Source organism: Mobula hypostoma, chromosome 7 (assembly GCF_963921235.1).
Source record: "Mobula hypostoma chromosome 7, sMobHyp1.1, whole genome shotgun sequence".
Taxonomy (NCBI): domain Eukaryota; kingdom Metazoa; phylum Chordata; class Chondrichthyes; order Myliobatiformes; family Myliobatidae; genus Mobula; species Mobula hypostoma.
In genome coordinates, this window is record NC_086103.1 from 130,790,332 (window position 1) to 130,817,988 (window position 27,657).

The 27,657-nt window shown below is 40.7% G+C and overlaps 1 protein-coding gene across 2 annotated transcripts in view; it reads left to right on the plus strand.

The window, feature by feature from the left end:
• The window catches only part of LOC134349534 (interleukin-18 receptor 1-like), a 70,647-nt gene that overhangs the window by 38,856 nt on the left and 4,134 nt on the right, over positions 1-27,657 (plus strand). The window contains exons 3-10 of one of the 2 annotated variants that reach the window (XM_063054011.1): positions 2,727-2,939; positions 4,987-5,266; positions 13,149-13,323; positions 15,027-15,174; positions 16,356-16,424; positions 23,210-23,342; positions 23,767-23,912; positions 26,853-26,996. In XM_063054011.1, coding sequence (XP_062910081.1) covers positions 2,882-2,939; positions 4,987-5,266; positions 13,149-13,323; positions 15,027-15,174; positions 16,356-16,424; positions 23,210-23,342; positions 23,767-23,912; positions 26,853-26,996 — 1,153 coding nt within the window. In that variant the 5' untranslated portion in view covers positions 2,727-2,881. The remainder of the gene's footprint in view (positions 1-2,726; positions 2,940-4,986; positions 5,267-13,148; positions 13,324-15,026; positions 15,175-16,355; positions 16,425-23,209; positions 23,343-23,766; positions 23,913-26,852; positions 26,997-27,657) is intronic. The other variant, XM_063054012.1, reaches the window with a different exon arrangement.

The following is a 27,657-nucleotide window of genomic DNA, read 5'->3' on the forward strand; positions in this document are numbered from 1 at the left end:
GCCCTGACTAGCAGATCGTACTGGGAGTAAATCCAGAGATTAACACCCTTGAGATGCTGCCCTTCAGCCTCTTGTGTGACTCCCTATATTCACTGTGCAGGACCTCTTCCCCTTTCCTACCTCTGTCATTGGTGCCAATGTGCATCAGAATCTCTGGTTGCTTACACTCCCCCTTGAGAATCTTCTGCAGTAGCTCTGAGACATCCTGGGAGGCAACACACCATCCTGGCTTCTCTCTCACCACCATGGAACCTGCTGCCTGTCCTCCTTACTATCATGATCCATTTCACTACTGCTCTGCCTGACCTTACCCTGACTTGTCTCAGAGCTAACCACAGAACCACTGACCTGGTCGCTGCTGCTGTGCCCTGATAGGTCATCGCGCTTCCTCCGCCCAGCCGTATCCAAAGGGTTAAACTTGTTGCTGAGGGGGATAGGCACAGGGGAACCCTGCACTGACTTGCTACTCCTCTTACTTCTCCTGGTGGTCATCTATCTATTATCTGGGTATAATCACCTCAGTAAAAGCCTCATCTATGAAGTTTCCAGCTTCCTGGATGGTCCTGAGTGTATCCAGCTCGAGCTTCAGTCCCTTGATCTTGTCAGTCAGGAGCTGAAGTTGGAAGCACTTCCTGCTGATGTGGTCACCTGAGAGACTGTTCGGTACCCTAAAATCCCACAAACCACAGGAGGAGCATTTTACTGCCTGAACTATCATCCTGCCTACACTTGTTACACCTCTAAATTTTCAAGTTTCGGTTCTAGCCTGTGCCTGTTCTTGCCTAAGCCTGTTGAGCCAAAGTCTGACCACTCTAGCATTGTCCACTCCAACAGTAGTTGCTCCCCTTAAACCTTGCTTCTTTTTTATTGGCCCTTGCTAAGTTACTATTAACCCAAGAGATATCCCACTCCGTGGACAAGTCCTGACGGGCCCCACTCATTATTTAAAACTGGCGTGTCAGGTCCACAAGGAACTGTCTCCAGCTCAATCTGTGATCTCCTGCTTGGAAGACAGAGCAGAATTCCTGATTTATATTCCAATACAAAATCAGAAACCATATCGTCAATGAAAATTGCCTTGGTGGCTGAAGTGTAGATGGCACTGTGGTTGCCGTAGAATGATCGCTGCCAAGGAATTAGGCATAGAACTGCAATATGCGCTGCCACAGATTCACATCAGTTGGATGTTGAGGGGGTGGAATCTTTACGATTTCTAGAAAATAGAGGAGCTAATTGGTGGCACCTACAATGAATCACACTAAATCTTCAAGCTATTACTGCATGAGGTAATAAAACACTGTTGGAGGTGTCTAAACCAAGTTTTAGAATTGGGACTTGACCTGATTAGAAAGGAAAATATCAGCACCTTACAGACATCTAAGCAAATGAAAGTAGAAATGACCATGAACAGTTATTAACTTCAGCAACACTAATGTGAAACTGCCCCAAATATTGCATTTTAGTTTTCACGATTTACCCAGCCGCATTCCCAGGGTAAACCTTATAATTTAGCTTCAAAAATTTCAATTTGATTATTGTTTTTTACCTAGTAATGGGAACAAATTGGTAGATGGAGAAACTATCTCTGTTTATTGGAACATTTTACTTAGATGTAGGAGCAAATTTTAGTTTGGTGCCAAGCCTTTCTGGAATAGAGTTAGAAAACACTTCGACATTGCAGAACTTGGTACATACTTGGAACTCCCTCCTGCAAAACAAGTTGACATTAAATGAGTTGATATTTATAGGTCTAGGAATGATGGATTTTGCTGAACTAAGGATGTTAAAGAATATTAGAAAACATGGCTATAAGGAGCTGGCTGACACATGAATTCAGCGTGGTTTGTTGAATAGTGAAACAGTTATTTCCTCTTCTGTTGTCCTTCAGTATGTGAGAGCGAAGCAGGGAGTGTGAGTCACTAATAAATATAATAAGTTGGAGAAGCTTCTTTACTCAAAGCAGTAACAGAGAGGAATTTACAATTCCTTTGAGTAATTGAAGGAGAATAAAACATGTTTTATAGAGAAGTTAGGTAAATACTGTACATTAAGATTAAAGGAATTTGATGAAGGATGTTCAGATTAGGAACAAACTTCCGTGGAGCAGAATATTAGGCCAGAATGTCCAAAATAGGGTGATTTTCACCAATGCAATTTCAAATATGGAAGTAATGATACTTTCTGATAAATTAACATTTTCTAACAATAGTTATATGTCATTGCAGTGTCAAAGGATTCAAAGTACATTTATTATCAAAGTATGTGTGCAGTATACAGCTCTAAGATTCGTCTTCTCTACAGACAGCAAATAAACAAAGAAAATCATGGAACCCCTTCAAAGATTAAAAAAAAGTCAAAATCCAGGCAACGCAAATCACGCAAATGGCAACAAGAACATCACCCACCCCTTCGTGCAATAAACAAATTGCGCAAACTGCAACAAAAACATCAGCCCCCCATGCAAAAACCAAATCGCGCAAACAGCAGAAAGACCATCAATCACCCCTCACGCAATAAACAAATCTCACAAGCGGCAACAAGAACATCAACCCCCCCGCGCAAAAAAAACCAAATTGTGCAAATAGCAACAAGACCATCAACCTCCCCTCGCGCAATAAACAAATTGCAAAAAAAAGGAACAAGAAAAGCCGAGCGAAAATGCAGAAAATAACACACAAAATCGAAAGAGTCCATATTCAGTTCAGCTCAGTGTTCATTATCTGCAGGCCGCCCTGATTCAAAGTCGCCAAAATAGCAAAATAGCAACAGAGAAAGGAACGACCAGGAACTACAGTCCAATACACAAACCACAGACCCAGAACTTCGGTTCCATCATCTGACAGCATCGAGGGAGAGAGAGACCTATAATCAGATCTTGGTAATGGACGCGAAATATTTGGCACTGATAATATTCTGTTATATTTTGGGAAGAATTCAAGGTAAGCAGACCTGTCATCTGTATTCTCTCAAGTGTACTATATCTAGCCCAAATAAAATAAGATAATTCTGAAAGGAGCCATGTAGACTCTACTGAAAAGGTTTCCAGCGGTCTCTGAATCCACGATCACAGATGGGTACAAGGGGAGGCCTTTTAAAAGGCTCATTTGAAACTTACACCAGCTCTTAGTTGGAAAAAGTTTCACTGAGCCCAAGAATATGATCAGTGGTTAAATTTTTGGAGTAGTGCAGTAGCTTCTCATGTCATCTTTAGAAGCCCTCTAGAACAGAGTTAAACACCAATAATGGACTGTTTAATTTTTCTAGAAACACTAATTGTTTGGTATCTGGCTCACAAGGGTTCTGTTTATTGCAGTCACATAAAGTTCACTGGTTCTCAGGATACTTTAATGTACAAAATGACATCTAATAAACTAAGAGTATGTTGGTGTATTAGTAGGAGTAATACTCATAGTTTTGAAAATCTTCCAGTCCAGCACCACCAGTTTTGAGAATCAGGTTGTTGTAACTTGATTGCAATTGGACTCTTGATGGAAGTGAATATTCACTGGGAAAACTCTCCCTTTGTGCCCAGCTGAAATTTCAGACAAAAATTGTAAAAACATTTTCATAAATTAATTTTTTTTGAAGCATGAGGTACAAGAGGAAATCTGAGGAAACAACCCAGTTAGCTGAGTTTGACTGGAAGAATCAGGTAACATGCAGTTATTTCCCAGTTAGCTTTTGCCTAATAGGAGGTCTTTGTCTGTTACTGATTGAGTAAGATTTGTCCAAACAGGATAAACCACCAGGGCATATCGTACCCAGGGAAGAGCCTAAGACAATCACTGGAGGAGGAGGCTTTCCTCGGTCAGGGTTGACCATGGGTGTTGCTAGCTGTAGAGATAAGCAAGCCTGGACAGTATGATATGGAGAACAAGCTGTTGCCCATGTAGCAAGCTCCCCCTCTCCACGCATCTGATGAAACTAAAGGAACGGCAGAGACCGATACAGATTGTCACCAGTGGCATCGCAGGAGTTGCCAGTCAGCGTTGAGCTCAACATAGGACTGCCTTAGAGACTCCAGCTCTTGACTTTTCCTTGGGTTTGTTTATTCCTGAAGCCCACCCCATGAGTAGGTATAGCCACAAGACAGCGGAGTACTGAGATCAGAGTTTTCCTTCTCCTAGATGAGCTACCTACCTTGGCTGATGAGCCCCATCTGCCCGAAGTGACTGGTTTTAAGGCGTCAGTAATCCACCTTTGCCCCTTCTGCTGTTGGTAGAAACTGTTCCACCAGGCTGAGAAGCTAAGCTACAAGGGGTGATTGAAAAGTTTGTGGCCTAAGGTAGAAGGAAATGAGTTATTAACTTCAAACTTTCTGCATAATCACTGAAAGAGTTGAACTACACATACATGTAACGAGAGCTGTAGAACTCATCTCCTTCCACCTTAGGCCACGAATGTATCAATCACCCCTGCTGTGGACACTTTCTGGAGGTCCAAGATCCATATGCTCCACGACCGCTGGACTAGGTATGTAAATGTAAGAGGGGACTATATTGAAAAATAAATGTGCTAGGTTTTCTAAAATCCTCCTATCTCAGGCCACGAACTTATCAATCACCCCTCGTCTGTGTGAACACTAGTATCTGGACTTGGTTGTCAAAAGCTATTTGAGGCACATGCCATTGGAAGCATTTAATAATTGGTGAAGCTTTTCCCTATGACCACCCCAGCTATTACAACCTATAATAATCACTGGACATATTAAATATTATAAAGGGCTTCCTAAGTTATTCTAATCACTTTAATTTACAGGAGAGGAACCCAATCTACTATGGGACTTAAGGCATATATTATTTGGACATTTAGACTCTATCAAATCTCATGCAATCTGCTTTTAGTATTAAAGGAAATGTTTTGCAATGCATTAACTCATAGTAAAATGTCTAAAGGCTGAATCAATGTTACATAGTCAGCACACAGTTTCTAGTCATTTACTGTAAATTCTGCAAATGATTAACGTTTATTTCTTTTTGTTGTTAGGATGTCTGATTGGCAAGTGTTTTTCAAAAAGCCCTGCACGAGTATTCGTTACTGAAGGGCAGCATGTCCGTTTAGCATGTAATCTGTGTAATGCATCCACTCCACTTGATATGAGCAGCCTTCAAGCATGCAGATTTAACATCACCTGGTACAAACATACTTCTGAAGGTGGTCATAAAAACATTTTAGGAGAAGCAGACAGGATTACCTATGAAGAAACCTCATTAGGATTTTGGCCTGTCTTTGTGAATGACACTGGGAGTTATAGTTGTTCTGTCTTGTAAGTAGCAATGAGAGTATTTGTTTACTGTTCAGATTTTCTGCACGTTGAAACACTCAAGTAACCTAACAAAATTTCCCGTACATTCTAGCGCAACTACTTTTGCCTTGTAGTATAGTTTTCTTTGACTAAATATTAGGTATATTGGAAGTCATTCGTCAAACGGACGGGGACATATAGTTTAATATTTGAGGACAAAAATGCACCGTGAATGCATAGATATTGTTTGTAAAAGATTTTTGTAAAAGATGTTAAGCATTTCTTGTGAGTTAATGAATTCAGCTGGAATAATGGAAAATATTTTGGTGCTAGTCATGCTTGGATTGAATTAGCTTTTCAGTTTGTATCTAATTTTGAAAAGTAATCGACATATTCAGTGAAATCAATAAGCAGGAAGAGATTAACACATGAGATCACAATGTTAGTAATATAATAAAATTGAGGAGCAGCTATAAGTTCCTGAGTATCAGCATTTCCGAGGATCTGGGGCCAATACATTGATGCAATCACGAGGAAGCACACCACTGGCTCTACTTCATTCGGAGTTTAGGATGTCACCAAAAATTCCTTTAGATGTATGGTGGAGATCTTTCTGACTGGTTACATCATTGCCTGGTATGGAGGCTCCATTGCACAGGATCAGAAGAGGTTGCAGAAGGTTATAGACTCAGCTACTCAATCTCCATCGTGAGCATGATCGTCCCCACCATTGATGCCATTTTCAAGAGGTGGTTCCTCCAGAAGTTGCTATCTATCGTTAAGAATCTTCACCATCTGGGACATATGTACTTGCTATGAGTTATAAATCTAAGCCTCGAACGGATGGATCTAAATGGAAATGACCCACGCCTACCCATCACCTACATGATAAGGAGCTGCGAATCATGGAGGTAAACATACTTGGACTCCGATCAAATATAGGTGACCTTGCCAACCTGTGTAGTGAAGAGAAACTTTCCATCATTATTGTTGTTGAGACATTCCTCGACTCATCAGTCCCAGGTGGAGCAGACTGCACTACCATCCCTAGCTACTCAATGTGTTGCCGCAGAGATCGGGAGGTGGCATTGCTGTTTACTGTTTGGAGGGTATTGCAATACAACATAACCCTAGGAGAGATCCGAAAGACCTTGAACTCATGTGGTTCACCGTGGCTCTTCAATCACAGAAACTACTAATTGGTGCCGTCTACCGATCTCCTAGTGCCAACAATGACATCCTTGAATACCTGGATAGTAACACCTTCCCCAAGTTGATGGAGTTCAGTGCACAATCTGTGATGCTTATAGGGGACTTCAACGCCCATCACCAAGACTGGCTGAGCAGCAGAACCACTGACAGTGCTGGCCGGCGCACACCACAACCAGCTGATAGTCTTGGTCTGCAGCAGATTGTGTCAGACCCAACAAGGGGGGAGTATATCCTTGACCTTGTTATGACAGACCTACCCGCTAAGGCAACAACTATGGCTCTAGTGGGTTCTTCAGACCAGAACCCCGCGCTAGTGAAGTTGGATGTTCCAGTTCACCGTGACCAGCCATACAACAAGAAAGTTTGATGTTACGACAAAGCCAACTTTTGGGATATGCGTGGTCATCTTTCATCAACTGACTGGTCTAGCATCCTCAAAGACAAAGACCCTGAGAAGGCTTGCACCAAGCTTACAGAAGTTATATGTGAGGCCACGGACATTCACGTTCCCAGCAAAATTCTTACTAAGAAGACTGGTGATAAAGTATGTTTTGATGACAAGTGCAGACGAGCAGCAAAGAAGAAACGCAATTTCTACCACCATCTAAAGAAGTGCAACACCCCTGCTAATAAGGAGAAGTTTGCACAGGCTAGGCAGTCATACAATCGAGCTGAGAGACAGGCCAGAAGGAACCATAACATCAAACTCAAAAATGACTTAACCAGTGGTAACCTTAGCAGCAAGAATTGGTGGAATGTTGTGAACTCCCTCTCTGGAAGAACAAGCCACTCTGACATCCCTGTCATTGAGCACAATGGGTCTGTACATACAACAGTAAAGGATAAGGCCAATGTTTTCTGTTGAGCTTTTGCAGATAAATGTCGGCTCACAAATGCTAATGACCAGCCACCAGATGTCAAGCAGCTTACTACCACCTCGCTAAACAAAATCATCTTCAAACCTAAAGACATCCGAAAAATAATGCAAAAGCTTCGACCTGATAAAGCATCTGGCCCTGACCAGATTCCAACTAGGGTCTTAAAAGAATGCAGTGCAGAACTTGCAAGTCCTCTCTGCGGCCTCTTCCAGCTATGCTTCTCGAGTGGTGTATTGCCAGAACAATGGAAAATAGCATCAGTAGCACCAGTACACAAGCGGGATTCCAGAGCTGATCCTACAAATTACCGCCCCATATCCTTACTCAGTGTCATCACCAAGGTAATGGAAGCAGCAGTCCACAAATTCAGAACTACCTACTCCACAACAACTTAATTTCAAGTAGGCAATATGGATTTAGACCTGATCGCAGTACAGCCGATCTCCTCACCACCTTATCTCAAACGTGGAAAACCTTCTTAGACAAAGGTGGGGAAGTGTGTGTCATAGTCCTGGATATCAAAGGAGCTTTTGACAATGTCTGGCATAATAGACTCCATGTTAAGCTGAGATCCAAAGGAATATCTGGAAAGCTGCTTAGATGGCTCCACAGCTACTTTCATGGATGGACCATCAAAGTTGTTATCAGGCTTCAGATTCTTCAACCATCAATGTGTCTGTACCACAGGGTTCAATACTTGGGCCACTTCTGTTTTCCATCTTTATTGACGACTTGGTTGATGCATGCAGTAACGAGCTATACCTGTACACTGATGACTCCACACTATTTGCACCAATTAGAGCAGGAGAGAGTGATACAGTGGCAGCAGGCCTGAATAGGGATCTTGACAGGATGAAAGCCTGGGCAGACAACTGGAATGTCACCTTTGACCCTACTAACTGCAAGGTGATGGTGATGTTTAGGAAGAGGAATCCATCTAACCCTGACCTGTATTTTAGGAATGGCAAGCTGGATTTAAAGAAGGAGCTAGTAATCCTTGGTGTTAATATTGACAACAAGTTGGTGTGAGATAAACACCTTTTCACTATTTCAAACAAGGCTGAACAAAGGCTTAGAGCTTTGTGAAAAATAGCATCCAAGCTAGACAAAGAGGGCAGAGCCACGGTTTACAAAGCAAAGGTACTAAGTATCATGGAGTATAAAACGCAAACACGAGGAAATCTGCAGATGCTGGAAATTCAAGCAACACACACAAAAAATGCTGGTGAACGCAGCAGGCCAGGCAGCATCTATAGGAAGATGTACAGTCGACGTTTCGGGCTGAGACCATTCATCAGGACTAACTGAAAGAAGAGATAGTAAGAGATTTGAAAGTGGGAGGGGGAGGGGGAGATCCAAAATGATAGGAGAAGGCAGGAAGGGGAGAGATAGAGCTAAGAGCTGGAAAGTTGATTGGCAAAAGGGATACAAGGCTGGAGAAGGGAGAGAATCATGGGACGGGAGGCCTAGGGAGAAAGAAAGGGGGAGGGGGGAAAGCCCAGAGAATGGGCAAGGAGTTATAGTGAGAGGGACAGAGGGAGAAAAAAGAGAGAGAGAGAGAAACAAAATAATAAAATAAAATAATAAAATAAAAAAAATAGGAACCCTATTCCTAGTGGGGTGGCGGGAGGATGGGGTGAGAGCAGATGTGCGTGAAATGGGAAAGATGCATTTAAGAGCAGAGTTGATGGTGGAGGAAGGGAAGCCATTTCTTTAAAAAAGTAGGCCATCTCCTTCATCTCACCCCATCCTCCCGTCACCCCACTAGGAATAGGGTTCCTCTTGCTCTCACCTATCATCCCACCAGCCTCCGGGTCCCACATTTAATACTCCGTAACTTCTGCCACCTCCAACGCAATCCCACCACTAAGCACATCTTTCCCTCCCCGCCCTCTCTGCTTTCCGCAGAGATCGCTCCCTACTTGACTCCCTTGACCATTCGTCCCCCCCATCCCTCCCCACTGATCTCCCTCCTGGCACTTATCCTTGTAAGCAGAACAAGTGCTACATATGCCCTTACACTTCCTCCCTTACCACCATTCAGGGCCCCAGACAGTCCTTCCAGGTGAGGCGACACTTCACCTGTGAGTTGGCTGAGTGCTCCGGTGCTCCCGATGTGGCCTTCTATATATTGGCGAGACCCGACGCAGACTGGGAGATTGTTTTGCTGAACACCTATGCTCTGTCCGCTAGAGAAAGCAGGATCTCCCAGTGGCCACACATTTTAATTCCACATCCCATTCCCATTCTGATATGTCTATCCACGGCCTCCTCTACTGTAAAGATGAACCCATACTCAGGTTGGAGGAACAACACCTTATATTCCTTCTGGGTAGCCTCCAACCTGATGGCATGAACATTGACTTCTCTAACTTCTGTTAATGCCCCACTTGCCCACCGTACCCCATCTGTTATGTATGTATTTATTTATTTTTTTAACTCTCTCTCTTTTTTCTCCCTCTGTCCCTTTCACTATAACTCCTTGCCCACCCTCGGGAATTCCTTCCCCCTTTCTTTCTCCTCAGGCCTCCCGTCCCATGATCCTCTCCCTTCCCCAATCTCATATCCCTTTTGCCAATCAACTTTCCAGCTCTTAGCTCCATCCCTCCCCCTCCTGTCTTCTCCTATCATTTCGGATCTCCCCCTCCCCCTCCCACTTTTAAATCTCTTACTATCTCTTCTTTCAGTTAGTCCTGACGAAAGGTCTCAGCCCGAAACGTTGACTGTACCTCTTCCTTTAGATGCTGCCTGGCCTGCTGCGTCCACCAGCATTTTTTTTGTGTGTTGCTATCATGGAGAATGCCTGCTTATCATGGATGAATGCCTCACAGAGTGTCCTCAGCCAGCTTGATTCCGTTCAAAGAAAGGCTCTCAGGATTATAGGTGTAGATGAAGTCACAGCTCGTGAGAAACTACCCATCAGTAGCTTACACCACAGACGACGGGTTGCTACAGCTACTGTGCTATACAAAATGCACACCAGCCACAGCCCTGCAGACCTTCGCGCCATGCTGCCTTCATCTTATGAGAGACGGCGCACCACACGATTAAGTTTATCTATTCCTGCTCATGCTGCTTCTATGCCTGATGCGAGATCCTACACACTGGATAGAAGCTTCCTTCACTGTGCTATCAGAATTTGGAACAGCCTTCTAGATGCCATGGTTGGAAACATTTGCGACGACGGGTTCCATCTCTGGGAGGGAAGTCACAGGCTTCTTCATAAGCTATCATGAATGGGACTAGGATGGCAATGCTTGGTTGTTGGTAGGTAGGGTTAATACCTGACTTTCAAGAGCACTTGTGAGTTATGTTCCGGCTGGACTTAGTCCTTAAACTGCTGGAGAACAGTGCAGAAAGAACAGGTGCTGTTTTCTCCCAGTAGGGATTAGTTTTTAGTTCCAAGTGCTCCTGCCACGTTTTGTCACCCTGCAACCTTATCCTTCAATCTCTTTTAATTATGGAGGACAGCATGTGTATAAATGTGTCTCTCCGGCAGACTTCATCATGATCATCATGACTCCAGTATTTCTACTATTTTTTAATGTTTCTTAATTGTACATATGATTTTTTTGTGTTCTATCGCTGAGCAGCAGTGAACTATCTAACTGGCTTATCAGAGTTCTCTTTGGGATCCAGTTGACTTGATCAGCATTTCTGATCTGGCTATTGTTCACGATTGCACTTAATAAAAAAAAAATACCCTCACAGCCTGAGGACCCAGACTGAGTGGTTCAGGAACAGCTTCTTTCTTCATCTCATCTGATTTTTGAATGGTCTATGAACCCATGAACACTACCTCTTCCTTTTTTTTTACACTATTTATTTTGCAATTTCAAAGTTCAAAGTAAATTTATTATCAAAGTACATATATGTCAATGTGGGCACTTACAGTAAATGCAAAGAAACACAATAGAATCAATGAAAACCTTCAAACAAGACAATCACTATGCAAAAGATACCAAATTGTACAAATACAAAAAGAAAAAAAAATACAGTAATCATTAAATAAGCAGTAGATATTGAGAACATAAGATGAAAATGAGTTAATATGTTCTCAGAACTGTTCAGTGTTGGGGCAAGTGAAGATGAGTGACGTTATCCCCTCTGGATCAAGAGCATGATGCTTAAGGGGTAATAACAGCTCTTGAACCTGGTGGTGTGAGTCCTGAGGTTCTTTTACCTCCTTCCTGATGGCAGCAGCATGAAGAGAGCATGGCCTGATTGTGGAGGACCTTGATAATGGATGCTGCTTTCCTGTGACAGCACTCCCTGTAGATGTGCTCAACGGTGGGGAGGGATTTACCGGTGATGGACTGGGATGTATCCACTACTTTTTGTAAGCTTTTCCATGGAAGGGCCTTGGTGTTTCCATACCAGGCTGAGATGCAACCAGTCAATATACTCCCCAATACACAACTATAGAAGTTTGTCAAAGTTTTGGTTGGCACGCTGATTCTTCACAAACTTCTTAAGAAGTAGAGGCACTACTCTGCCTTCTTTGTAATGGCAGCTATACGCTGGACCCAATATGGTGACCCATCACCACCTTTGATTAGCCAATGACAGTGGTGTTTTCGGCAAACTTAACTAGAGCTGTGCTTAGCGTCACGGTCATCAGTACAAAGCCAGTAGAACAGGGGGCTATACACCCAGCCCTGTGATGCATCTGTGCTGATGGTGATTTGTGGAGTAGATGGTGTTGCCAATCCAAAATAAGTGAGGAAATCAAGGATCCAGCTGCACAAGGATATACTGAGGCCTAGGTCATGGAGTACATTATTAGACTTTTGAGGGATGATAATATTGAATTCAGAGCTGTAGTCAATGGAGAACACCCTGATATGTGCATCTTCACAGTCCAGATGTTCCAGAGTTCAGTGAAGAGCTGATAAAGTGGCATCTGCTGTAGATCTGTTGTGATGACAGACAAGGGCACCATGGTCACATTGCTGTCAGTGTGACACTATTACAGCTCAGGACGTCAGAGTTTGGAATTCAATCCCTGCGTCCTCCGTATACTCACCCCCATGGAATGCATGGGTTCCCTTGGAGCACTCTTGTTTTCTCCCACAGTCCAAAGGTCTACAGCTAGTAGGTTAATTTCTCATTGTAAATTGTCCCGTGATTAGCTTAGTGTTAAATCAGATTGCAGGTGGCATGACTTAAACTGCCAGAAAGGCCTATAGTGGCCTGTATCGCTGAAATAAATAAATATATAAATAAAATGGCATCTGCTGTGAACCTGTTGTGACATAGGGTCAAACTTTTAACAATTTTATGTCTTTGCACTGTACCGCTGCTGCAAAACAACAAATTTTCCACCCTATAAGAGAGCGATAATAAACCTGATTCTGGATCTGAAATTGGGCTGTCTGTGGAATATTAGCATAAGTCTGAACTTCCCATCCAAAGATCTCCCTGCCACTCTCTTCTAGCTCCAATAAACCAAGGGCGAAAATTAATTATATTTGACTGTATTTGTTTCTGTCTCTCTGTTTGGGATGCTGGCATTGCTGGAAAGGACAGCATTTATTGTCAGCTCTTTCTGCATTTGCAAAGTTAGTTGTGGGTTACATTCTTGTACCACCATAGGTCTTCGGTGAATAGTTCTGCCAAAGTGCTGCTGGTAGGGAATTCCGGTATTTAGATTCAATGACTGTGAAAAAAGTGATGATCTGGACTAGGATGAGGCAGATGGAAATATCCAAAACTACTTAGAAATGATAGAGATTAAGCATTTTTTTTTGTGGTTGTACATCAATAATTATTGTAACATTACTTCATATATGTTGTTGGTTTTCTGTTTGCAGCAATAGAACTTACAATGTTAGTAGTGCCGTCACATCTTTGAACGTACACAAGTATGAACGATTATGCGATGTCCACTTCTTTGATCATGTGGAAACTATTGGAAAAGAACATAAGCTGTCCTGTCCAAATCTGGAAATTTACAACAGCAATGAAGATAATATTATGTGGGTGAAGGTAAAAATTATACTTTAAATTCATGTACCAATTTATTCCTATCGATTGGATATTAATTTAATGGTCTATGAGTAATATATGTGCAAAAGTTCTAAAACTCATGTTACTTAGAAGAATTATATTCTCAAACAAAATGGAAAATCCAGTCTTTAACAATATTGTAGTCAAAACATGTCTATTGGAAGTTATGGTTTTATTTAAAATAAGAGAATGTAAAGTCACATTCACTGACCCTAAATGAATTTGGACTAACCTGAGGATGAGTTACAGTTCAATATAAATATGTTCATTCAATCTTTTTCCTCTTTGGTCTATTGATGATATTAGAATTGTATTTCTGCATTCAATAATTTACTATATCCACAAAAAAAAGCTTTTTATTTTAAACTTCAATTTGAAAATAAGCACAATCTAATAATACTGCAATTTAACACATTAACTTCGCACGCTTTAGTAGATGTATAATCCTGCCTGGTGAGCAAGCAGAAAGGAGGCAAGTTATCAACAGGGATGATAATTTCATATCACTTTAAAGTTCTGAAGGACTTACAAGTCAAAATAAAAGCATACTAAGAAGTGTTAAACACATAACACTATGAATGCAATAGAACCACATTTTAAAAAGTTTTTTTATTGCTTTTAATGAGGTGGCATAAGGTCATTAAAAAATAATAGCACTCTGTCAATAACAAAGAAACAGAAGATTTCACCCACTCTTGACCCATTAGAGTCAGCTCTTTTGACCTTTAGTAAATTTACAATGCCATTTGCAAGATTATTAAACTATATCAAAGGAAAATATGTATCAAAATAAACATTATTCATAATAAAAATATTCACAAGAATAAATTGTGCAATGCATTTTCATTCTTACATTCATAGATAATGCATTAAGTATGTTCAATTACATTTCTGAAAACCAATAGCACTACAGCTCCCTAGGGAGGTACACTACTACAATAATGGAGCAGCCTCCTCATTCAAGCAACACACACAAAACACTGGAGGAACTCTGCAGGTCAGGCAGAATCTATGGAAAAAAGTACAGTCAATGTTTCGGGCCGAGACCCTTTGGCAGGACTGGAGAAAAAAAAGATGAGGAGTAGATTGAAAACATGGGGGAAGGAAGAGAGAAATGCAAGGTGATAGGTGAAACTGGGAGTGTGAGGGATGAAGAGCTGGGAGGCTGATTGGTGAAAGACGTAAGGCGCTGTACAAGGAGGGGTCCGACAGGAGAGAACAGAGGCCATGGAAGGAAGAAAAGGCAAGAGGAACACCAGAGGGAGGCTGTACTTTTTTCCATAGATGCTCTCTGGCCTGCTGAGTTCCTCCGGCATTTTGTGTGTGTTGCTCGGATTTCTAGCATCTGCAGGTTTTCTCTTGTTTGTGATTAGCTTCCTCATCCAAGTTGGATCCTCCCTGTCCAGTAGCAGAAGAACCCTATACTGTGGTGCTTTTCCACCGGACTCTTGCAGTGGCTGCACCAAGCTTCAGAGCATCATCAGGGCATACTCCTGCAGCCTGGAATGAGCCACCATTATTCTTCAGAAGGTAGTCGAGCAGGTTATGTTACTTATCACTTGTAGAAATCGATCACTATGTATCAAAGGAATGAAAAATCGTTGACTTCCTCAGTGTGTAGCAAGCACCTATCCTTACAGTGCAGATGGAAAACAGCACCAACATATTCTTGTAATTTTCAGAACTGCAAGGACAAAGTTCACACAGGGAATACATACACCATTAGCAAAGTAGAGGAAAAGAATGCTGGAAATTACACATGTGTACTCACCCTAGGAAAAGATGGAATGCAATATAATGTTACAAGAACAATAAGACTGAAGACCAGAGGTATGATTACTAACTAATACAATTTAAGTAAAATGCTGTCTGCTCTTCTCTGTGAAGCCATCCCCATTCCTTTCAAATGCCCTTTTTCTGAGGCTTAAACAGGTTAAAATAGAGGAAGTCAGCCTCACTTATGTGCAAATTGCTAGCTTGCCTCCTTTTGGAGGGTACATGTATTCTTTGATAGGATAAGGGTACTTCTGCTATTAAACTTGGAAATGAACAAGTTCGAAGATAAATGGCTTTGGGATTTTAAAAATATTAAAATAATCGTACCTGAATTGCTATTTGTTTGTAGAACCAAAATCTTGCCTTTAGAAAAGCTTTAAAACCTGTGGTAAAAACAGTATCCTCTACCTTCTGGTTCACTTAATGATGATAGAATTAAAGTTAAAGAATGACGTAGGCTGCAAATTCAGAGGGAGCCGGACTAAAGTAAACAACATGAAAAGAGAAACTCAAGTGCCCATTTTCATAACCTCATAACCACAGGGTTTGACAAAAAGATTTCAATAGTTTATATCAGATCTGAAGTTTCAACCTCTTGGATACCTTTCTGTGTTTAAGTTGTTCGTTGGTATGGCTCAAAGGCAGTGTAAGAGCCATAAACCTCTTGACCATTTTTCAATAATCATCTGAGAGTTTATGTATCTATCAAACAAAAGCTTGTTATTGATGTTTCAACATTTAAAGCACAAGCTATTTCTATAATTGGAGTCTCATTTTAATAATGACATAAAAATACCAAATTCAGCATTATGACAGGGTTACTCAGAAACTCCTAAGCAAATCTAATGAAGGGATTCTAAGAGTTTCGTGATATAGAGCATTTGCCTGCTGAAATCCAATGTAAACTCCATTTGGATGCTTTTGAAAGACCCCACATTGCATTAACTCTGGGATAGCACATGCAGAAATGATTCTTAACTTGTTCTAAAGACCCAAAGCAACTCACATTCTGCTTGAAATTCATCTTGTAAGACAGGATGAGAGCTCACTTCTAGCAACTTGGTTCAAGACTGTGTCATGGTTCATGACTGGACAGGATCCCTTCCCCTGACTGCAATGTTAGAGTATTTTGGCCTTTGTTTAATCTAGTGTGTTTGCTGTTTAAATGGGATATAATGGCCTTTAATTAAAAATTAACATCTTTAAATAACTATCATGTTTATTTTTTTCCACAGATCATATTGAACCATTTATACCAAAATTAATTTATCCTGGTAGGAGAGAACAAATTGATGTTGAGCTCGGTATGTGTAATTTAGAATAACTTTTTAAAACAACACCTGTTGAAAGTGCGGCTCATGAAAGACCTTACTCAAGTACCATTCCACATGTGTTATTCAAGACTGCTGGTCTCACTGTCAAGCCTTCTGAACCTATGCTTACTTGCCAAAAGACTGATTGGACTGCGAACTCTACTTTCTCTTTATAATTCCAGGTGGAAAGCTAAGATCTGCTACTAAAACCAACGACCAAGAATCTAAACTACCTGTTGCAATCCTATATGGGTTTAGAGGCTAATAAACAGGATTTCTGTGGTACTTTTTAACAGCATTAGCTCATTTATTTTTGAACAAATATTTCAGCTGCCTGCCATTGAAATATTTCCTTTAGTCTGCTGCAGATGACTTGCCTCAGGAGAAGATGGGACAGTATATATGGGCATGCTGTCGCTATTTGAGGGGGGTCTCAGGCATGATAACCTGTCACACTTCAACTCTAGGAGTAGCAGAACAAGACAGCTGGCTACCACCTCATTACAGAAGCCAGAAAGACCAGCCCTGGTTCCCCTGAGGGTGAACCCAGGAAAGTCTTGGTTTGATGTGACCACTTCACTGAAACTGGTTTAATAGAGAACCAGTGCCAGGGTTCTTGGCACTTTGTAGAAGCTGATGGATTGGTCATTTTGTAATGATCTCATCTTCAGTTCACCTTACCTGCCTTATAGCTTTTGTTTCTCAGTCTGCAGAACCTATTGTGCTCCCATGCTGGATTTACAACAGCTAATCACAGACTATTGGGTTATTGAGGAGAATGCATTTACCTCACTGTTGGAACCTGAAGTGAGATATAAGTGTTGAGGCTTTGTTGCAATGTGATTTGGTAAGGATGCTGAGCAGTGGTGTGATAAGGTCAGAACAGTCTCCTGCAGGATATGGGATATCAGGGAGACTGCCTATGTCTGTGCCGAGAACATTTGTAGGAAATATGTCCAGCTGCAGCCCCTCACTGACCATGTTTAGCAGCTAGGATTGCTCCTGCAACTGCTCCGCGGAAGATCACAAGAAATGGGCACCGAGGAGTGTGGTAGAACAAAGGTATCTGGGAATACAGATGCATAATTCATTGAAAGTGGCATCACATGTAGATAGGGTTGTGAAGAAAGCTTTTGGCACATTGGCCTTCATGAATCAATGTATTGAGTATAGGAGATAGAATTTAATGTTGAAGCTGCATAAGACATTGATGAGGCCTAATTTGGAGAATGTGTGCAGTTTTAGTCACCTACCTACAGGAAAGATGTAAACAAAGTTGATACAGTACAGAGAAACTTTACAAGGATGTTGCTGGGTCTGGAGGACCTGAGTTGTAAGGAAAGATTGAATAGGTCAGAACTGTATTCCTTAGAACGTAGAAAATTGAAGGATTTGATAGAGGTAAGCAAAATTATTAAAGGTATAGATAGGGTTAACGCAATCAAGCTTTTTCCACTGAGGTTAGGTGGGACCACAACCAGATGTCACAGGTTAAGGGTGAATGGTGAAAAGTTTAAGGACAACGTATGGGGAAACTTCTTCACTTAGAGGGTTGTGAGAGTGTGGAATGAGTTCTTGCCAACACAAGTGGTGCATGTGAGTTCCATTACAATGTTTAAGAGAAGTTTGGATAGGTACATAGATGGTAGGGGTGTGGAGAGCTATTGTCCCAGTGCAGGTTGATGGGAGTAGACAGTTTAAATGGTTTCAGCTTGGACTAATTGGGCCAAAGGACCTGTTTCTGTGCTGCATTTCTCTATGACTCTAAATTGCAGAGTTGTGGACACAGCTCTGTACATTATGAAAGCCAAACTCCCTTCCATGGACTCTCTCTGCACAGTAAAGCAGCCAACATGATCAAAGACATCTCCCACCCTGCACATTCTTTATCTTCATCCCATTGGGCAGAAGATACAAAAGACTGAAAGGATGCACCACCAGGCTCAACAGCAGCTTCTATTCTGATGTAGTAAGTCTATTGAACGGTCATCAAGATAACAATGATGTTTTGTCCTCACAATGTACTTCATTATGGCCCTTGCACCTTAATATCTACCTGCATTGCACTTCCTCTGTAACTGTAACAGTATATTCTGTATTTTTTTTTGTTCTTTTACCATCTTGAGATACTTTGTATGGATTGTATTGATGGAATACAAATAGTATTCTCACTGTTCCTTGGTACCTTTTAACATAAGTAAACCAATTACCAATTATCATGTGGAAGGACAAAGACAAGCAGCCAAAGGTTATTGTACACATTGGTATTAACAATATAGATACAAAAGGGTTGAGGTCCTCCCTATCAACACTAGTGTACGACTGGGTGAGGAACTCTTTCTCTGAATCTTCTGCTCAGCCTGAGAACTTAACCTTGAGAGAAGAGGGAGAACTTAGTAGCTGCACTGTTATCATGCACTCAAGATGAGATTTACTGACCTGTCCCTGGACAAGTTCTGGATTTCTGTGAGTGAGGAGTATTCTGCCATTCATAGGAAAGCAATGAACATTTTGCTGCAGTTTTCAACTTCTTACATGTGTGAGCAAGCATTATCTTATTTAACAAGCATCAAGAGCAAGGATAGAAATAGTCTAATTTCAGTTGAAGGTGAAATCCGTGTATGCTTATCTCAAATTCCACCCGGATTTGAGAGATTTGTTATGTTTGTCTTATGAGTTTTTAAAATTTATGAAAGGGAAAGAGATTCATTTCAAGAAAGGTAAGCTAAAAATTCATTCTTTACTCAAAAGAGCATTGACAATTATTTTTGGATTATTATGTCTTCAACTTACTGATCACACTAATGTATCGTGTGCTGAGACCTGAAAATTATTTAAAGGGTACCTCCGGGGCAAAAAGGTTGAGAAAGGCTGCCTGGGGTGTGACCGGGGTGTGGTGGAGTCAGAGTACCATGTGAACAGGAGAAACAATATGCGATAACACCTGGGTTTGCAAGTTGGTGAGACCAGAGTTCGAGGCTTAGTGTTCGGTGATGGGTGGGTGATCGGAGTCGATGCCGAGGATCGGAGCTTAAGGGTCGAATCAGGAGGTCGGAGCCCCTCGTCCGCGAATCTCCGCGTGTCCGCTGGGGAAGTCAAAGGTCAATGTCCCAAGTCCGAGTCTGCTGGAGACCAAAGGAAATGGCCTGTCCTAGGGATATAGTACTGATAACGTGCAAGGGTAGGTGAAAGAACGGGACTTGTAATATATAGACCTATTTCATTTAGAGCAACGACCCCCCCCCCCCAGCATTACGTTTAGATCTGTTGCGTGCGCATGCGATTGTACTCTTCTCTTGCTGCAAAGCTATCTTCCGCCTGCGTGCTTTTAATTAATTGAGATGTAGTTCTGCACAGACACGACAAATTGGCGACGAGTACGAACCTGAATTGTCAGAGAATATCACGAACTGCATCAACAGTTACGGGACGGAACAGCAAGGGTTAAACAGTACGAGAAAGCCGAAAGGGACATTAGTAATAGTGAAAAACGCGGTGAATTTAAAGTGAAAATAACGTGGGAATGGCTTCAGTCGGGAAAGTTGACCAATTTTATAGCGCGAATGAAGGCTGGAAGTCGTATATTGTGAGGGTGGAACTGTATTGTAAATCAAACAAACGTGGAGGAGCAAAAGGAAGCCCCTACACTTACTAGCTTAATTGGCCTAAGTAGGTACAGTCTCTTATGCAACTTAGTAACCCTTGCAAAGCCAGCAAGCAAGACGTTCGACGAAATTATGATTTTACAGAATCACTTGAACCGGAAACTAAAAGGAACCAGTCAAAAGATGGAAGCATTTCTGAATACATTGCAGAACTGCGTACTTTCCCAGTACTGTGACTTTAGAGGTGGACTTAACTAATGCATTAAGAGATTACGTGGCATGCATAGTCAAAACACTCAAACGAGATTTTTGGCAGAAAGAGACCTAACCTTAGAATGGGAATTGAGACTGCAGCAAATGATAGAGCAGAACTGCAGAAAAGGAGGTTAGAATGTGAAATGCACAAAATGTCCCTGAATGGATCAAAAAGCCAAAGATGTTATTGATGTGGCAAATCCTTCCTTGATGCAACTGACTGTTAGTTCAAAAAAAAGTCTGCAGAAAGTGTTACAGACAAGGTCACACAGAGAGAATATGCAAGGTAGACAAAAAGCTCAGGCAAGAGAAAAATCTCATACACAAAACTAAGCAAATGCATAAAGTTTGCCAGTGTCAGATTACCAGTCCCTTGTGTCTGTTTTCAATCCAGGAAGGAAATTCCACTGATGACTGCTACCTGGTTACAACATTGGGCACTGTTCCTAGGAGCCCACTCTTATAACAAGGGTACCGCTGATGTCATGTCTTCCACTATTGGCAACTGAGGAAGAAAACTCTTCATACTGTGACCCAGCAGGAGTGTTCCACGCCACATTGAACGACCAGTTGCTGGTAACAAATTCTGAAATACAAAGGAAACAAGGGATGACCCAACATTGTCAAAAGTCAATGAAATCACCGTGCAAGGATGGCCAGCTCATGGTAACCCGATGTTTCCAGAGTTCTCAGTGAGACGAGACGAACTGTCAATATGTCAAAGAATGCTGATGTGTGGATCTTGTGCTGTGCACCAGAGTGTTTGAAAATCTGCATGAAGGATACCTGGGTACAGTCAAGATGAAGAGTCTCACCCAGAGCTACGTGTGGTGGCCGGGAATAGATAAACCAATTGAAGATTTGTCCAAAAGTTGTTCTGGATGTCAAAAAGTTCAAAATACACCCCCATGGGCACAGCTACACCCATGGGAATGGCCATTTTCACCATGAAAAAGAGTACACATTGACTTTGCTGAGCCATTCATGGACTCCGTGTTTCTGTGCTGTGGATGCTCAGTCAAGTAAGGCCAGAGGTTAGACCAATGAAGTCATCCACCTCAGCAAAGACTGTCTCCTCCCTGAGCACTATCTTCACCATAAGTGGCTTACCTGAACAAATTGTGAGCGACAATGGACCACAGTACACCCCAGGAGGAATCTGACTGTACATGAAGAAAAATAGCATTAGACATTTCAAGTCAGCTCCTCACCACCTGTCAATGAAAGGTTTATCCAAACCTTCAAGAAGTCCATAAAAGCAATAGACAAGGAGGACATTTCTCTATAGCACAAGATGGACAACTTTGTTTTTGTGTATTAGAGCTCTGTCCATGTGAGGACAAATCAAACACCTGCAATGCTGTTCATGAACAGGAATCCAAGATCTTGCATCGACCTCTTGAAACCAGACCTCTGAGAGAAGTGCAGAGTAAACAGTTCAGCCAGTTGCCAAGTGAAGCAGCGAGGAACTTCGAGTTTGGATAGGAAGCCTGAGTGGATAATTACCAAGAAGACAAGTGGACATCTGGTAGAATAGCCACAAGAACTGGACTATTGATGTGCACAGTGGGTGCTGGAGATCAGACATGAAGATGCCACGTTGACCAGATACTGGATGCTCAACCGAAGAACACATCTGAGTTGACTGCATCCAACAAGACAGACATTTTACAGCCACCGGACTTGCCTCTCAGAGACTTTCATGTCATTGACAGTAACGTGACACCGGAAACTGAGGACATCGATGTAGACAAGACACCTACCAAACCTGATGCCACTCCAAAGGTCCAGAGACGCTCTCCTAAAAAAAAAACAGAGCACCACCTGAAAGACTGAACCTTTAGAGCTGTGAAATTAGTTATGGACTGTTATTGTGAAAGCATGTTTATTTGGATTATGGGTTTATGAAAGGGAAATTAAATGTTTTGTGCATAAGCAGTTCTATGTTACATTGACCGAAAGGGGGAGGAAGTGTAATGTATGGATCTATTTCTTTTAGAGCAATGACCCCTCCACCTTAGCACTATGTATTAATCTGTTGCCTGCGCATACGCTGTTCTCTGCGCTTGGGCATTGTGCTGTCACTCTCTCATTGCAATGAGAATACACCAGTTAAAGCCATTTCACGCATGCGTCCTTTTATTTAATTGATATGTAATTGTGCTGAGACGCAACAGGACTTGTTTGCTTTTGTTGATCTTTTGTTTGATATTATTCTGTTTTGCTGAGTTCTGTGTTGGTCTGCCAGGCACCTTGGGCATCCTATGTGGGTGCCGGAAGGTGTTGTGAATTTGTGGGCTGCACCCCACCACACTCTAGGGTGTGTAGGTTGTTAATGCAAATGACACATTTCACTATATGTCTTGATGTACACATGATAAACAAACTTGAATATTGAATGTACTTAGAAGGGATATTCCTGGAGGAATATCCAGCAAGGCCATATGAGTAGAATTTAGAAATAGGAAAAGTAATTACTTTGATGCTATTATACTATAGGTCCTCAGTAGTCAGCAAGGTTTTAGGGGGAATATAAATTGGGAAATCATAGAAAGGTGCAGGAATAATACGGCACAAATAGTAGATTTTAATTTCCTCCAACATTGACTGAGACTGCCATAGTGCTAAGAAATCGAAAGCGGAAGAATCAAGTGTGTCCAGGAAAATTTTCCGAAGCAATTTTGCAGATAGCCCTACAAGAGAGGGGACAGCACATGCTGATCCTGTTTGGAAATGAGGCTGCAAGTGGCTGATCATTCAGTGGGGGAGCATATTGTGACCAGTGACCATAATTCTATTAGGTTCAAGATAAGAAAAGAATTTAGTTAATCAGAACTGTAAAACATGTTAAAATAATTAATTTAATAATGTTATAAAATCAAATTATTTCCATCACAAGCTTTTTTTTTGTTTTAGGAGTTGCAACAGAAATTAAATGCAAAGCTATTCTTGGCTACAAAAACAATGAACACTGCATGCTGTATTGGTTATTTAAGGAGAGGGACTTTGATGTAAATGGAGAAGATCCTGTCTATGAAAGCCGTAAGAGGTAGGAGATATACTGATATAGATTACACTCTGCCCATTGTCAATGTTTTGCAGCAAATATAAATTATTGGAAGCAGTATTCTCCAGAGTTCAAATATTGACTGTGTTAAATTTCCAATTTATTGCTTAATATCGGCTGTTGTTTAAACTGGCAGGTCCTCCGGGATGACTGTCATTAAAATAAATAACTAATATTTACTTTAACTGTAATTAATGAAAAATCATAGAAGAAAGTAAGTTTTATTCTTAGTGTTACTAATCCAAAATTCCATCGAGCTTGAGTAAATGTGCAATTATACCAACATATTCCATTTCTATAAGCAGCTTAAAAACATGAATATTTCTGTTAATCTCTGGCGTTGGATGCTTAATGAACACAATTCTGTATTTTCAATAATGACACTCTCACAATCTGTTCCCCTTAGTCCTGTCAGAGAAGGCAATAGAACATATCAGATAAACACCCTGGTGTTCAAAAGAATTGAAGCGGAGCATCTGAATGAACCTTTCATTTGTAAATTAAATTGTCCAGAGACTGACTTAAATGGCACTGTCACGCTTCTGGAAAAAGGTACTCATTAGAGTAATAGAATAATAAATTGAAGTTGGATCATTGGATTACTGATGGTCAAAATCAGTGAAAACTAAGCATCTGGATTAAAATGTTCTGGATTTATTTTATGATGAATTAGTTGTTTTTAGATTGAAGATTAATATGCTGTGTGCAATAATAGTGTTGCTTGGGTTTTCTCTTGCAGTGGCTGCTGCATGTCCATAACTGATACGTGGATAGATCTGACTTGTTAAGAAAATAAGCAGATAGAAAACAGGGCCAACAGCAGGTTATATCGTACTTTGAGCCCTGAGTGTCCTCCATAGCCCTCAAGACCACTAGTACAAAATCCATCCATCACTCTTTAGATTATACCACATTATTTAGAATCCATAGCCTTCTTGAATAGTGAATTGCAAAGATTTATAATGGTAAAAATTCCTCCTCACCCAAGTTTTATATGGCTGACCCTTTATCCTGAGATCATACTTCATGGTTTTATGATGTACCATAATGTTGAATTTCACTACCTTTGTTGAGCGCTTTAATTTTGTACAAGCACTCATCTTGGTTCATCAAAAAGGAAACAAATATTATAATGGGAGCATGGTAATATGAAAAGAGGCCAATTCTATATAGGCTCTTTTTAAAAATTGTAATGCAGTTACCTATCCTCTTCATTCTCTTCAAATTAAATGTGTGAGAACAGTGTACGAGATAATAAGAGGCATAAAGTGAGTTGATAGCCAGAGACTTTTTCACAGCAGAGTTGGTGGCAGACGCAAATACATCAGGACATTTAAGAAGCTCTTAGAAAAATAGATATCTATGTAGGAGTGAAGGGTTAGATTCGTCTTAAAGTTGGTTATAAGGTCATGAGCTAAAGGACCTGGACATTGCTGTAGTGTTCCACGTTCTTTATTGTAAAATCTCAGAAGCATTAGAACATATTAAAACTTGAAGGTGTTACTGTGGTTTTAAAGGTTCATTTATTATCAAATATGCAGTATTCAACTCTGAGATTTTTCTTCTCCAGATAGTCACAAAACCAAGAAAAATGACAGAATTCAGTTCAGAGAGAAACAGTAAACCCACATATATAAAAAAAGGCAACACAATCATCAACTCCCAAACCCTCCTCCCCCCTGCACAAAACGCAACAAGAACATCAGCTGCCAAATCTCCCTCTCCCCGTAGAAAAAAAAACCAAAAAATATGCAACATCGATCATCAGACCCTGTCCACCACAGAAAGTGCCACAAGAACATCAACTCCCAAATCTCCTTCTCCTGCAGATAAAAAAGAGAAAGCATGGGTGAAAACACAGAATATAAAAACTATAAGACTGAAAGAAAAGTCCGTAGTCCATTGTCTAAATCCATAAACACAGAACACCTTGGTAACATCCTCAGACGAACAGCATATAACGTTCATCTGTTTTTTTTCCCCCTTTCAACTATTGGTAGTTGGTGGGGGAGAAACAGATGAAGAGGAAAACCAGTAAAAATCTTGTTGAAACCAGAAGGTGGAAAAATGGCATGAATCAGCAAGAGGGTAACATGAGATAATTGAAAGACAAAAGCAAAATGTTTCTTTTGTCAAACTAAACAGTAATGGCATTTTTTGCCACCACTTCAAAGATGAGCTGCTTCCCTTTCTTGTTTATCTATTTGTGTATGATAATTTCTTGTTTCATTTTGTTCCTTCCATTTTTAAATGCTGTTTACAAAGTAAATTCTTCCCTTTCTATAGAAGGGTCCAAACCTGGAACATTCATTATGTTGATTGTCCCATTCCTTCTGCCTGACCTGCTACATGTTTCCAGCAGAATTTTACATTTTGTGTAAAGCATTAAATTTGGATCGGCATGAACAAGTATAATGGCATCTACTGGTAGGAGCCAGGAAAAGGAAAAATGAGAAGTGGGAAGATAGGGCTACAATCATGAGTTTCACAGCAAATTGATAATCGGTTGCAAATTAGAATGTGTCAAAAATTATACTTACGTTATAATTAATTCTTGCCCATTTCAAATGAATGATAAAAAATAAAAGTTGAAAAACTTGCAAATCCAAAAATCCGTATTAAAATCAAGAAGTCTTGGAAACACTCAGCAGATAACAGCTATATAAAGATAAATGGTCAAAATTTCAGGTTCATGAATGTTTAAAATAAGCCACCAATACAATGCACTGATAAACAAAATCATTGAAGCCCTCCAAGTGATATTTGCACAGTGTCAATACCACATAACTACACAAGCAAGAGAAAGTCACTCCACCCCTCTGTTCTGCTCCACCATTCAATAAACTCAAGGCTGATCTTGTACATCAACAGCACTTCCTTCACAAATCCTGTACTTCTTCAGTTTCTTATTACCTAAAAACCTATCAATCTGTCTTGAATGTACTTAGTGATTGAGCCGTTACGGGATTTATGGGCATTGCATTCCAAAGATTCGCTAGCCTCTAACCTCTGGGTAAAGATAAACAAAAGAGACTCAGCAGGTGCTGGAAATCCAGGTGAAGTCTTGATGAAGAGTCTCAGCCTGAAATGCTGACTGGTTATTCCTGACCTGCTGAGTTCCTCCTCCAGTATTCTGTGTGTGTTCCTCCAGCTAAATAAATTTCTTGTCATCACTCTACTGAATAGTTGACCCCTTATTTGAGATTGTGACATCTAACACTTGGCTAGAGAAAATATTATGCCAACATCTATTTTATCATTTATACATTTCATTGAGGTAATTTTCTAATCATTTAAATTCAGGGGATTAAAGGGTCAAATTAGCTAATTAACTCCATTGAACCATTGCCACTTATAACCTCTCACATGTATGCTTTCCATTGGGAGGAAGATAACTGGAAACTGCGGGGTTTTGTGTTCTCTGTGACTGCAATTTTTGATTGATACTCTGCATTAATGAGACTGATCACAAATTTTATTTATTTTCTGTAGGCAAACGTGACTGTAGTCTAATATTCCTGCTACTGTTTACAACCTTGGCTGTTATCATTATTATAGCAGTGGTCTATGCCAGGTTCAAAATAGACTTGGCCCTTTGCTTCAGGGACTTAATTTCCATGGATGAAACTCTACAAGGTAAAATTCTGAAAATAAATGTATGCATAAATCTTATTTTGATTCATATCAAAGCTGAATAGATAAACCCTGAACTGAAGTGACGGATTATGTTTATGGACAGGTTGACATCTTTCCCAACCAGGATATCAACACATCTGTAAATTTAGGTTGCAGTCACCTGCACCTTTCCACATCCTAAGCAGTCGATTGTGAATTTGTGCATATACCAAAATTCACTATACGTCACAGAATCCTAAAGACTTTCACTGTACAAATGCTTTTAAAAACAACATCTGCAGAACCACCTTCCAATTCCAACCACAAGCAACCAGGTGATGTTAGCAGTTTTAGTGAATTTCACAGCTCTTCGCTCTTCCCCCTTCCCCACAAGCTTCAGACTTTTCCAGGAAAGTGATATCTATTAGCCTGGAAGTGCAAAAATAATTTTGGTGATTGGCACATTGGAATTGTTTTATGTGGAGTTTATTTTGAACAGATTCTTTATTCTCAGTGATGGTACATAATTTCTGTCACAAATACACTAAGTAATAATTTGTTTATATCATTTAAACTGGGTTCACTATGGGCTCTAGGATTTGGTCTAAATTAACATGATGTTATGCAGCCCAAATTGATCGAGTAGGCAGAGGAAAGCAATTTTGTCCACCCATTTGATGAA